Source organism: Rattus norvegicus, chromosome 4 (genome assembly GCF_021556685.1).
Source record: "Rattus norvegicus strain SHRSP/BbbUtx chromosome 4, alternate assembly SHRSP_T2T, whole genome shotgun sequence".
NCBI classification, from domain to species: Eukaryota; Metazoa; Chordata; class Mammalia; order Rodentia; family Muridae; genus Rattus; species Rattus norvegicus.
This window is the reverse complement of record NC_141537.1, coordinates 41,005,053-41,019,480: the sequence shown is the minus strand read 5'-3', so window position 1 is coordinate 41,019,480 and position 14,428 is coordinate 41,005,053. Positions and strand designations below refer to the sequence as shown.

Sequence of the window (14,428 nt, the reverse complement as noted above, 5' to 3'; positions counted from 1 at the left end):
TAAGACTGAACAAACATCCCCATACCAATTCTTTTAGGTTTCCTAGAGACACGTTGCCCCAAAGTAGCTAAAGATAACAATGATTCCTGCTCCACCATAGGCTCTATTTTTTCCCTTTTTAATTAAACCAAAACGGGAATGTTAGCATTTAGCCTAAGCTCTGCCCCACCTGCTCTCAGCTGAGTGTTTTGTGTGCTGAAGCCCTCACTACCTGGGGCGGGTACACTGTAAGCATGGCTCCTAGTGATCTGTACTCTTCAGGCTGCACAGACATCCCATGCCCCCATCCCCAGCACACGCACAGGTACCTGTCTCTCACTCACAGACTGGCCTCACCCAAGGCCTGCATGCCCTCTCAGTACCTGTCACAGGTCTGAACCCATCTGGGTACAGTCACTTTTTGTCACCACAGTCTCACCACACAGTTTTCATCTCTCTGATTTTTTTCCATTCTGGTCCACACCAACTGTAAGCCAAGTGTTTCTCTGCTAATGCATAATGTGATTTTTATACTATGCAACCTGTCAAAGTTACTAAAGATTAAGATGTTTGTTCCTATTCTGCCTTGGTAAATGATTTTTACTATTGCCACTAAATTATAGTGTGCTATATTTACTATATACATTCTCAAATAAGTAATCTAACAAGCACAAGTTGTCTAACTCAGATATGACCAATCGATATAGCTGTCAATCTCGTCAGAAGTCTGCTAAATATTAATATACTTAAGTTTATGACAGACAGACTCTCCCAAAGCCTAACAGCTTACCCCCAAGGTCTCAGAAGCACCTACTGTCCCTTCAGGGTCTCTGGGACTTCTTCTAGTCTTAGCTCAACCAGGAACCAGGCTTCCCTTCACAGTCCCACATTTAGTCATTTAAAATATATTTCAGTGCCCCCTCCTATACCCTATGATTAATTTTTGAAAGTTTTGTTAAACTTTGTAACACAAAATGTGCTGCTTTAACCATTTAATGTATAGAATTCAGTGGTATTACTGGCATTCACAATGCACAACCATCTCAGCTATTTCTTAAGACCCATGTGCTTAACTATTTATCCAATTCTAAAGAACTAATGCAAAGTCCTTAACAAAACCAGAGACTTCCTGACAAGGTCTCCTCATATCTTCCCAGGCTATGCTCTGAGCCCTTTTTGTCTAGCATTTTCTTGGATTCAGAGAAGCTAAATTACCTTTAGCCTTTGCCGACTTTGCCTTTGTCTATTGTCCGTCTGTTTGCTTCTTTGAAACATGACTCCCACTGACTATTCTTCTGTTTAAAACATAAAACATACTTTCAAAGCCTGACTCAAGTGTCATCTTTTGAGATCCTTGTCTCAAAGTGTGAGCTTATTTAGTTTTCCCTCTCTCTTCTGTAGCCTTATTTATCAACCTATACCAGAACACGTAATCAACACACTTCGTTCTGTATATATGCCTGTACCCAGATTAGACTGAGAACCAAGGCAGCAAATCACACAGAGTGGAGCTTATAGTAGAGGCTGTTTGATGAACTAATGACGGAACCGTTACTGATATTTGAGCAGAAGACTGTAACTGTGATTGGAATAATTGGGTGAGTAGTATTAAAGCCATGGTAGATAGACAGAATGAGCATAGGTGTGCAGGATGATGTGTTACTTTATTAAAAGGAAGGACAACCGGCAGATCTTAAAAAGTTATGGCCTTTACTAAGTGTATCTGATGGGACAGGACCAAAGAGCTAACACGTGTTACGTACATTTTTATTCATATATACATGACCATTTTCATATTTATTATAAACATGCTTGAGGCTCTGAGAGAGCCTGGTTACTACCACTTCATGGACTGTGGACATACAGAAAAGTTCAAGTAAAAACTTAAAATTCCATACCATCCCAGACAGTACTTGAAATGAACTTTTTTTTTCTTTTTTTTGGAGCTGGGGACCGAACCCAGGGCCTTGCGCTTGCTAGGCAAGCGCTCTACCACTGAGCTAAATCCCCAACCCTTGAAATGAACTTTGTTTATCTTGATGACTTAGTAGCACTGCTTGCCTCACCTGGGTTTATAGTTCAGGTTGCCAAGTAGCAGAGGAGTAAAGCGCAGGGTTAAACAAGGCAGTGATTCCATGAGGGACAGGTAGAATGAATGCTGATAGGAAGGGGCAGAGAGAACCAGAAGAAGTGTTTTCCTCAGTTGTTGCATGAAGAAGCAGGAGCTTTGAAGTGCTTGAGGAAGTTCCTGTCTTATAGGTTTAAAAACCATGGATTAAAAGAATTATGCAAGAAAAACAAATCCATGTATCTTTTTGTTATAGATTCAAAATGATGTGCGTATTTGTCAGGGTTCTCTGGACAAGGAAAAGAACCAATAGAATGAGTGAGAAAATATATCAACCTTCACAAGATGGTAGCAAACTAAATTTCCATTGATAGATGAATAAAGATGTGGTATGTCAGCAATGTAATTATTCATCTTTATAAAATAAGGGAACCCTCTCTCATGATATACCTTGAGAAAAGTATATTGAATGAAATAAACCACTCAAAGAAAGACAAAGTCTACATGATTCATTTATATGAGATGTAGAATGGTCAAAATTAGTTATTAGGGGGTATTGGTAGGGGCTTTTAGGGGTGGGAGATAGAATGCACTTGTAGAAAGGGTTAAAAGGAAATAATACAGCAGAAAGACTAAACCATAGTGTGGGGAGTAGAGGATAGGGTAGAAGAGGGAATATGAGGAGAGATTGTTAGACCTTTGGGAAAAATTTTAGAAATACACTTAGGAAACAAATAAATGTTTGCGTGCGCACACACATACACTCTCACACACATAGTTGATTTACCCTATTACAGAGAAACAACATCCTTATTAGACACCAGAGGCTAATAAATAAAACCATAGTGCAAGTGGAGTTGTTGGTGAAAGAGATCTCAAATACCCCCTAACTTTTATAGGATAGTCACCTTGCTTTGGGTTTTCTTCCCAGATCTTGATGGTGAAACCATATTGTCAAAAACACCATATACTTCACTCATAGAATATGGAAAAACATTCAAGCTGGTGCTGACTCAAAAGCTTCATTCCCACTAACTAGCTTTCATGATGCCAGTATTTGCTATTCACACTACCAGAGGAGAATAGTGATACCCAGGTGTGAACCCTGGAAGTTACAACACTGATGGATCTGACAAGACATGCTCAGTGGTGCAAGAAGAGCACAAACATCATGGGAGTCATTAACTATTTTCTGATTGGATTTAATTCCTATTTCACAAGATGACACCAATATCTCGGACCACTATCAGGCCACAAACCTTTAGCTAGACAGGTGATGGACACAGTATGGAACTAAGTTATGCCTAATGACCTATTGTGATACCCATAGATCAATGAGGATTGAAAATCTCCATTTTAGAAGCATCTTTTGTAGTCCCTCCTTCTCCCAAGGCCTAGGGACTATGTATATGATGAGGCAGAAAGCATGTAAGAGAACAATGTGGTCAGCAATTATAAGGGAATAGCATCCTCTGGATATGTCATGGCAACTACACACAGAGAACTCACACCATGAACTCACAGAGGTGAAAGCATTCACAAGACCTGTGCAAGCCTGAGGTAGATCAAATCCCAGCATAAAGCTAGAAATGGGGCATGAAATACCAACTATTACCTTGGAATAATTGGCAATTATTAGCTGCTAGAAGAGGAAGAATGATTTATCTGTGAGTGTAGCCTTTGGCATGTCATCTATGATCAGATGGGGGCTCACAGATGTCAGAAGAATATTTGGGCAGCACAAAACTGATCTTCGTGTGTTTACAAATATGAAAAAGTATGAAGTGATCGAGCATGTTCTACGAAACTCTCAACTGATAAAAAAATTAAAGATACACGAGGTAGTCAAGCTCTCAGAGGAGAGAATCATGGTTTTGAAGGATTGTTTTGTTCAATAGTATAAAGATTCAGTTTGCCTGATGCTGAAGTGATACAGAACTATCAGACCACAATATGCAAAACTAGGATTATGAGTATCAAGCAAGACTTTACTTTTCTCCCTCAGGAAGAAAGAAGAAATGTGTCTAAAGACACTGAAGACCAACATTGTACCAGGAAGTTTCCATGAGACTACTCCCGAATTTTAGAATTAGATTCAATAAAATAATAAAATCCAAATCAATGCAGGCCAGGAAGATAGCCTCGAAAGAAAGTATTCCCCAGGAGAAAGTACCATAACCCTAAACAGATGTTCCTTTTGTCCTCTTGTTAATTTAATTTTACCAACAAAATAACATTTTGAAGGCATTAGTGTTATCCATTCTTAGTGTAATTATAAAGCTAGTTCATCTCAACAATACTCTGGAGGCTGAAATACATTCATGATTTATAGCTCTGACTAGTTCCATATTTCTGCTCAAGGTACAAAAATACAAATGCGAACCTGGAATCTAGTTCTTTATGCTTTACACACAATCACCATTAAGAATTAAAACAAGTATTTTCTTACATCTCTTTAAAGATGAAATAATATTAATAATTGCTTAGTCTCACTCCAGAGTACACAAGAATTTTTTGTACTCTTTCCTGTCTCATTTGTGTCTGAGTCCATCAATAACAGTAAACGGTAGAGGGAGTAATGAAATTACAGACAAAACATTAGATACTTTAAACAAATTTAAGAACACAGCTTACAGAACTGATTTTCTTAATCACAGAATTTCACTGCCTATTAAAAAACAGCACTACCATTTCCAAATAATAGGTTTCTTCCTGCAGAGCTCTTTATTCACTGTGAGGCAGATGGCAGGCTCCTGTAGAGGTGGCTGCCTTTCTGATCATTAGGTGGTGCTACTTAACAAGCTCCTTCACTATTGTCCTGAAGTCTGAATGCCCAGAAGTTAATCTATCCTTAAAAGCAATGATAATCTCATGTCTCCTTTAGAACAGGCTCTGCCCCAAATAGTAAGTGTCAGAATTGCCCGGCTACCTTTTCTGCTCTCCAAGTGTCAACAATGAAAGCTACCACATGCACGCTTATAAGGGCATCTGATCTGATCCAATTATCTATTGTTTCTAGAAGCTGTCTCTTTTGCTAATCTGTGACTTGAACACCATGATTATGAAAACGGTGGTTTTATTTCACTCCACTGACAGTGGCACTGAAAGCAGGGTCTTATTCTCTAGAGTGAGCTATTTAGCATGCTGCAGGTGTAAATGGAAGATGTAAAAATGACAAAAGCAACCTTGTAAACATTAATGTGATGTTGGCTGTGATATTATGAGCCTAATGAAATCTTCTGCACACAAGAACACATAGGTGTCATGCTGGGAAACCAATGGTCTAACTCTCATCTTGACTGCAGGCAAAATATATCTCATCAAAGCTATAAATTTCATGAGTGTGCTCCCAAATTTAAAGCCCTTAAGGAGAATGGGTTTCATGGCTCAGTAGTTTTAAAGGGCTGATCTTATTTGGCTTTGTAACTAGGAAATTAAGAGTTTTCTAAAAACAAAGGAGAATTATACCACAGCTACTTAAGCTTTCACATTGTTGCTTTAAGTGCTTGACTTCCTCTTCAGATAGCAAAGTCACGGATTCCACATCACATTCACAATGGGACAACATTTATTACCTGCTATGATTGCTCAGTAGTCTGGAATAGAGAAGAAATTTGCTCATTCATGGCTATGTAAAAACTGTAATGGAAAATGGAGTAGTTTTCTAATCAACTTTCACAAGTGAGAGTGAACCTTATTTAGTTTGGTATTAGGAGGAAGTTGCCTTAGTCCCAAGCAGTATCAGAACTCAGTCAAGAGTAACCTGTACAGGCCTTAAGAACCACAAGCTCTGGAGAAATATCAAATAAAATTAACATACTGCTTTTTTTTCAGCAGGCTTTGCAATATGTTTGTGGTAACCATGTAAAACTTTTGTAGGAGGGAGTCTTCTTTTTGTAAATTGTTCACATCCGATTTAAAAAAAACATTTATTGTAACTGAGAAAAACAAGACAAAATATATTATAGGCAGGAAAACAGATACATCCAAAACTCTTGCTTAGAGGAAAACTATTAATGACTGTTTTGCAAAAGAATACAGTGTAAAATGAATACTACTATAATATTCAAATAAAAATATTATTACTTTTCTAAAGGTATTAGAGGAGCAGAACTACTAACCACACCCCCATTTCATGGGGAAAACTACCAAGGGAAGTCGCTGCCCTCTGGAGTGGAAATCAGACTCAAGGCAGACCAAGCAATTTTCCAATATCAAGCAACAGGATACACATATCTGCTGTCCCCCCAGCTATACTTTTTAACCCCAAGGAAAATGGATAACAATCACTGAAACAAGTAGCCATACTTAGATTTAAAAAAAATTAGAATATGGAATCATTAAAAGAGCTGTGAGTCTATAAAACATTTTCAAATAAGCTACATCACTGCTTTTTAAAAGCTAAAATTTGTACTTCTTTTGTGTATTGTTTAGATTTCTATTTACCTTTCATAGTAGCTTTGTAGTAATTACTTTTTCACACTGTTTGTAAAGCTGTAAGAATCAGACCCTAACTTTATGAATTGTATTACATATTGAAAGGAATAACCAATTTCATGTGTGGCTTCTAGCTGAATAGGAGTAATAATTGGCTCCAGAGTGCAGTCATCATAAATAAAATGGTTACAAATATTCTGAACAAATCTTTGAGTGGACATGTTTTCATCTCCCTTATATAGACTCTTGTAGTAGTAGCATTTATTAGGTGGTGTACAAAGAGTTTAACTAACCTTATGAAATGCCCTTTAATTCTTTTTTGAAATCACTTAGTATTTTATGTCTCCACCACCGATATGTAATATATAAAATTTTCAGGTTTTTTTTTAATCTTGCTAAGATTCATTTACAGACTTAGAATTACAGCCCAACAGTGAGGTGGGAGTGAGTGGTAAGCACCCTCATAGGAGCAGTGGGGAAGGAGGTGGGATAGGGGGTTTTCAGAGGGGAAACTGGGAAGGGGGATAACGTTTGAAATGTAAATAAATACAGTAATCAATAAAAATTTTAGAAAACCAAACAAACAGAAAAACAACTACAGCCCAACACCAATGTTCAGGAACATGTAAATTCAAATTTTCTAGTAGTCACAGATTTAAAAAATGAAAATTTAATTCAATCTATTCAACAAGGCATTTCAACACATGATTTGAATGCAAATTGCAATATTGCTATTATGTTTGTACAGTTCCAAGATTTGATACCACATATTAAAGTGAAGTAGTGGTAGTTTATCTTGGTGCATGTGGCCAGCTGAGTAACACAGTCACTCACACACAGAGTTTGGTGGATATATAGTTGTAACTAGTTTTAATTACCCCCTTTATAATTACTAATAATGTGTTATTTTGTGTCCTTTTTGACCAATTGTATTTCTATTACTTTGTCTGTTCAAATGTCAGTCAACAGACAGATGGACAAATTATGGTATATTCACACAATGAGAGTATATTTTTCAGTCAATAGGAATGAACTACAGACTATTTCAAAAACACTGTGGTGAGTGAAGGCAGTGAGACAAAAATTATATATCTTGTGATTTCATTATGTAAAATTTTACATCAGGCAAACTTCAACAAAAAGATGGCGTTAGTGAAGACCTTTTCCAATCTGTAGATTGCCATTTTGTACCATTTACAGTGTCCTTTGCCTTACAGAAGCTTTTCAGGAATTTGAGCCATTGGTGTTTGTTTCAAGAGGTTTCCCCCTATGCCAATGAGCTTCATGTTGAGGTCTTTGATTCACTTGAACTTGAACTTTTTACAAGGTGATTAAAAAAAAAAAACCAAAGAAACAAAGGGGAAAAAAGAAGAAACAAGATAAATCAGGGATTGTAACAAGGGCATGTGACTTCAAAACTACAAGAAAGAACATTTTGAGTGGTGGAAATGCTCTGTAGATTGGGAGAGGTCACATGGTATAATGGCTAATTTCAGTGACATGACAGGGTCTGGAGTCAATAGGAAGACACATCTCTGGGATCCTCTATGATGGAATTTCCAGAAGGAATTAACTAAATGATGTTAGACTCTTCCTCAGAGGTAGCAGCTTCCAGTGGGACAATCTAACATATAAAGAGATATGAGAGGAAAAACAGTTGCCCACTTGTCTTTGCTCCTTCCTGAGTGAGGCCATTGCTGCTGTAGTGGTGTTCTGCTGACTCAGACTCCAGCCTCTTTGGCCTTCCACTGATGCTTTCTAGGAATCTTCCAGGCTCCCACCATTGTTTTGGAACTGTTGACACATTGGGCTTTAAGGTCCAAGCAGCTACTGGCTTGTTTTCTCCAGCCATTGCCTGACTACCCAGTCCCTACTGTATAGACAAATCTGTAAGTATAAATCTCCCCACCTTTAGCTCCTGTGCAGAATTCTGTATGGTACACACGGATGTGCCCATGTTCCCAGTTATACGCTTGAATGGGCATTAATAGAAATGTATTAAGTGGAATTTATCAGAGGTAAGAACAATACCCAAGAGTAGCATCTGCTGTCATTCCTCACGTAAGACCTTGTGACAGAAAACTGCATGGTATATAGGGGGTCTTACTAATGTTTGTTGAATGGATTTAAGAACATGTGTCTAGTAGCTTCCGTTTGCCAGCCAGCTGTGTGGTATAATGTCCCTGCCTGCTTCCTCTGTTTGTAGCCTAGACCTAAGGAAGGAGTGTAAACTAAACACAGTTAAGAAAAAAAAGAATGCTATTCCCGGGTGTGATAGAGACAGACTAGTAAAAGGTAGTTTTATTTTTAAATTCTTGGAGGCTATGAAGAAATACACTCAGAAGCCAACATAACATAATTCATTTCTATAAGCTGTGAGCTGGGTTTACACACCTAGTATAAAACATAAAGTAAGCTGTGCTCTCCAGGCAGCGGTAGTGTCAGGCTGCCTCAGTACCATAGAACTTACTTTGGCACTGGCTAGGAAATGAACTAAGAACAGGGCTCAAGGGATAATGAAAACAGAAAGATTTCATTATACAATGGATACCCTGTAGACATTAACTTATAGATCATATACCAATTAGCAATCTTTATGAAGACTTTCTATAAATATAAAGACTCTACACAGACACAGATACCTATGCAATGTTCCTTAACACAACCCAAAGAAGTTATAGAGAGGATGCCTTATGGGAAAGAAAGTAAACCCTCCTGAACTTTGAACTAGAAACTCCAGTCATACCAAACTGAACAAATAATCTTGTTTTTCAACACATGTAACCTTTGGTTATTTTGTTATGGGAGGCTGGTCTAGTATGTAATACAATCTATAGTGTGAAATATCTACTATGTAAATAAAGTGATTAATAACAGTCACATAAGTACTTTGTAGCATTATGAGTTATATATAAGAAGGCTCAGCACTTAAAACTTATATTGCTTGTACAGAGGATTTAAGTTTGGTCCCTAGCACACATGTTGGGCAGCACGAAACTGCCTATAGATTCAGGTCCAGAAAATTTGATGCCTCTGACCTCTGCAGTCATTGAATACAGGAGTAACAACAGTTCCCATGTAAAACACACACACACACACACACACACACACACACACACACACACACACACACACACACTTTCAAAAATAGGTAAATCTTTAAAAAGAATCCCACCTATTTTAACACAGAATATCCAAGTATGGGCTTTAAGCATCTGACTAATTCATACACACTTTTTTCCTAAGGGAAATTTAAGGACTTTTACTCTAACATTCACCACCTTAAAGTAATGGGTATATGTTGTTGAACAAGTTTTTTAACCTTTATTGACTTATTTGGGTGTATGAGTATATGTGGAAGCCAGAGGCAACTCTCCTGAGTTAGTTCTCTCCATCATGTGCATCCTAGGAATCAAACTCAGGCTGTCAGGCTTGACAGCAAACACCCTTTCTCATTGTACCATCTTGCTGGTGCACTGGTAACTCTTTTAAAGGGACATCAAAAAAATTTCTGAATCATGGTATCAGTTAAGTACAAGTACTCAATATGTCCGCATGGTGGCTTTCCCTGTGTCTCCCACACTAACAGCTCATCTTAGAAATGCAGCCACCAGTAGAGCAGATGGCAACATACAAAAATGGAGTCAACCCCTTGTTTAAAAAAAAAATGGACAAAGCTCCTCTGGGGCGTCACAAACAATAGGTGTCTTCGTAGTTGGTCCATTCCAGGCAGGCTTCTTTTCTGGATTATAAAGAATGGTAGTTATCCCATCTCCTCTATTTCACTTAAAGAAAAGTCATAGAATGGATAAAAGTTGCTCAGGAGGGATGGCTCAAAGACAGGAGCATATACTATTGCAGAAAATAAAGGGTGTGACTCATGACGCCCACCTGGCAGATTCTCAACTGTAACCAGCTCTCTAAGTTCCGGCCTCTCTGGCTCCGAAGGCTCTTGCACTCGCCTGCACTTCTCCACACACAGGCACAGTAAAAACAATAAAAAACAAATCTAAGAATATTTAATAAAAACACTAAATTGTTAGAGAGTTACAGGTGAAGTAGAATGGAAAGCCCAGATCAAAAGAAGGACAGTATTAGTAGTTATTACGTAAGGATTGTGATATTTAAACACTTTGTATTTAAATACTTGCTGTTAAATACAAGGTACACAGCTTTTGTTCATTTATTTCTCTTAAGCCTTCCATTTCTCATTATTAAAACATGAAAAGCAAGCGCATCGATCTCACATTCACAGCTGTATGCATAACCTGGAACGTGTAATATGTCTAAGGTGCGAAATACTTATCATTACCTTTCAAAGTGATAGCCAAACATAGTGGCACACACCTTTAATATCAACACTCTAGATGCAGGAGGATCTACGTTCAAGGCCAGGCTGGTATACATAAGTTCCAGAACAGCCAGGACTACACAGAGACCCCGATTCAAAACAAAAAACAAAGAAACAAAAACTAACCACCGCCACCAAAAACCTAACACACCCATCTGTGTAAATATGGCTGTTCTGAAATAGATCCATGTAGGAAAAAAATGTCACAGTGATTTTGAAATTGCTTAGGACAAAACCCCTGTGCAGACTCTGAACTGCTTTCTCAGCCTTTCCTTTGGCTCAGTCCAGAATTCACCCAGGGAGTGTGCTTTGTAAGTTTGAACTCCTTTCCTGATTTCCAGTCAGATTAGAGGCTATCCTTCAATAAACGTCTTATTTGGCCTACTTGCAATTTTCTCTATTTCAGCCTACGGTATCAAGCCGCCAGCACATCCTACTGTCACATATTTAGTGAGCTTGTCAGATGCAAGTGATAACAATACGACTCCAGGGAAAACATACTGATTCCATTCTAAGAAGAGGATGCTGTATGTTGCATTTTCTTGTAAGCTCCCTCAAAGTTCTCACCCTTACTTTAAGCAACTTTGCTTTCGAAAATCAGACGATGACATCTGCCAGTAGTATGGTTCTACAAACTGCAACCAGACTCATTCCCACTGCTGGAGTTGGCAAATGACAGCTCAGAAGTCAGAAGCAGGGAGGATAAAATGGCTTTAACACACTAATGAAAATGAGGGTCAGAAAGAGCTAGGAAAATGTATAAGCCAACGAAGCATATAGAGTGTTGTTATAAAATAGCTGAGCGGAGTTTGTATGGACAGATACATACATAGACCGGTCATTAACTATTTTTAGAAAAGTGTTTGTGTGTGTGTGTGTGTGTGTGTGTGTGTGTGTGTGTGTGTGTGTGTGTGTGCACGTGCATGCCTGAGCAGAAGTGTCTACAGAGGCCACAAATGCTGCTGGATCTCCTAGGGCTGCCATTGTATGATTTAAGTGCTAGAAGCCAAACTCCAGTCTTCTATAAGCACTACTTATCCATTGAATCATCTCTCCAGCCCCCTTATTGAAATATTTTATGGCTTAAAAACGATGGAACCACGTCTGCTGCCAAAGATTGTGAAATTATTTTTCATCCATTCTGCAGATCTGGAGTATCATGTGACAAGCTAATGTGTCAGATTTCCCTGTGGCATTGGCTGATTTTCAGTATTTCCATGCATAAGCATTTCCTATTTTCTTTTTAACTATGTTGATAGTCCTGGTCAGTTTTATTGTCAACCTTGCATAAACCTACCCTCACCTGGCAGAAGTGTCCTTAACTAAGTAACTACACAAACCACACAGGCATGTGGCTGTATCTGTAAGAGGTGTCTTGACTGAAAGCAGAGGGCTAAGCCCATTTTGGGTGGCACTCTTCCTAGGCAGTTGTGCCCAGGTTGTGTAAAAAAGCTAGTTCAGCATGAGCTAGTGAAGCTAGCCAGTAAGCGGGGTTCCTGCATGGCTTCCTGAGACCCGGAATTGTAAGTGGAAGTGGATTCTTTTGTCCCCAAACTTGCTTTTAGTTATGGCACTTATCATAAGAACAGGAAAGCAAACCAGAATACTGGGTTCTCCTTATATTGATAATTAGAACTCTAGTAAGTCCTTTTGGAAGTGGTGGATATTAGCCAAAAAAAAAAAAAAAAATCCACAAAACTCAAAGCTGTAGGGCCCAAGTGAGGATGCCTCAGTCCCACTTGGGAGGGAGAAGAAAGCAACCCCAAGGTGGGAAGGAAAGGATTGGGTGGAGAGGAGAACATGATCTGGTATTGGGTAGGGGAAAAGAATTGAAGCCCTGAGGGCCAGCAGAAAGGATGGAAACAGGCCACCCCAGGAGGAAGGAGGTTGGGAGGATGCTCTAGAATGTACCAGAGACCTGGGAAGTGAGAGATCCTCAGGACTCAAAGGGGCGACCCTAGATGAAATGCCCTACAGTGGGAGAGGGAACTTATTGAACCCACCGCCAACAGAAAGACAGGGCATCAAGTGAGGGATGGGCTTGCTATCCCACAGTCAAAGCTCTGACCCATAACTCTTCCTGTTTGAAAGAACTGCAGGAATGGAAATGGAGAAGAGCCTGAGGAAAAGAAGGTCCAGTGACAGGCCCAAAGTGGGATCCAGCTCAAGGGGAAGCCTAAGACCTGACACCATTACTGAGGCTATGGGGCGTTTACAAAAAGGGACCTATCATGACTGGTCTCCAAAAGACCCAGAAAGCAGCTGAAAGAATCAGATGCAGATATGTGCACCCAACCAATGAACAGAAGTTGCTGACCCCTCTGGTTGAATTAGGGGAAAGCTGGAGGAAGCTGAGGAGGAGGGCAACCCTGTAGGAGCACCAGCAGTCTCGATTAACCTGGACCCCTGAGAACTCTCTGACACTAGATCACCAACCAGGCAGCACACACTAGCTGAGATAAGGCCTCCAACATATACACAGCAGAGCGCTGCCTGGTCTGGGTTCAGTGAGAGAAGATGTACCTAACCCTCAAGAGACTGGAGGCCCCAGGAAGTTTAGGGGTCTGGGTAGGGTGGGGACATCCTTGTGGAGACACAGGGTGTTGGGGGAGGAGGTATGGGATGTGGAACTGGGGATGGGGGAGAGGGGAGGACCAGGAAGGGAATAAAATCTGGAGTGTAAAAATAAATAAAAAAATTAAAAAAAAAAAGAATTACATATTCCGAGGTTTCTTTTAGACCATACAGATACAAAGAGATGACAATAAGATCCTTTTCTATTTAGGTCATAGGACAAAGAAAATCTTGTTCTTGTATTTTTGACAATGTCTTTCATTTTAAAAATATATTCGCGGCTGTTTTGGTGGCCCACATCTCTTTAATTCTGTGGTCAACCTGGACTACATAGGTAGCTTTTGGCCCACAATAGGACACAGTGAAACCCTGTTTCAAAAGAACAAAAACTGAAACAAAATAATCCCAACCACAACAAAGCCACAAACCCAAAACCAAACAATAAAGAAACCAAAAGATATTTTGACGGTTTGGCCTTTAAATCAAAGTTGAATTGTTTAAAAAAAAAATATGACTCTCAAATCCAAGCTCCTATTTCAAGGACTTTATTGAGAAGAGTTTTGTTAATTAGATTTTACAATTAACATTTTACAAATTAGAAATGTTATCAGCCTCAGCGTAAGTTGTAAACTCTTCAGAAAACACTAGACCATCCTTCATTATTTCTTTGGGTTTTTCTGCTCCATGCTGAGCTCCTGAGATGCATTTTTCTTTCCAGCTTCATTTTCATCTTCCTGCAAAATAAATTTTAGCAAACGTTAAATCCTAAATTTCAGAGGTTTTAGTTTGACAACACATTTATAACAGTCTCTTACCAGCAAAACAACATACTATTGCGACTCCAGAAATGTTAAGGAAGCGATTCTATATCTGTAATTATAACATTTATACTATTTAATTACTACATGGTACTTTCTTCTAAAGGTTGATTAAAACCAACCAACTTTTCAAGGCTTCAGAATTACTTTCTGAACACCTGATACTGAACAGTGCTCTCTGTATTAGGGGAACCAGATAGC

General features: G+C 39.0%; 1 protein-coding gene across 23 annotated transcripts in view; it reads right to left on the bottom strand.

The window, feature by feature from the left end:
- Positions 1-13,931: 13,931 nt before the first annotated feature.
- Positions 13,932-14,428, bottom strand: part of Phf14 (PHD finger protein 14) — a 183,226-nt gene continuing 182,729 nt past the window's right edge. For 22 of the 23 annotated variants that reach the window (XM_087658587.1, XM_087658589.1, XM_087658594.1 and 19 more), the window contains one exon: positions 13,939-14,143. In XM_087658587.1, coding sequence (XP_087514713.1) covers positions 14,069-14,143 — 75 coding nt within the window. In that variant the 3' untranslated portion in view covers positions 13,939-14,068. 23 annotated transcript variants of the gene reach the window in all.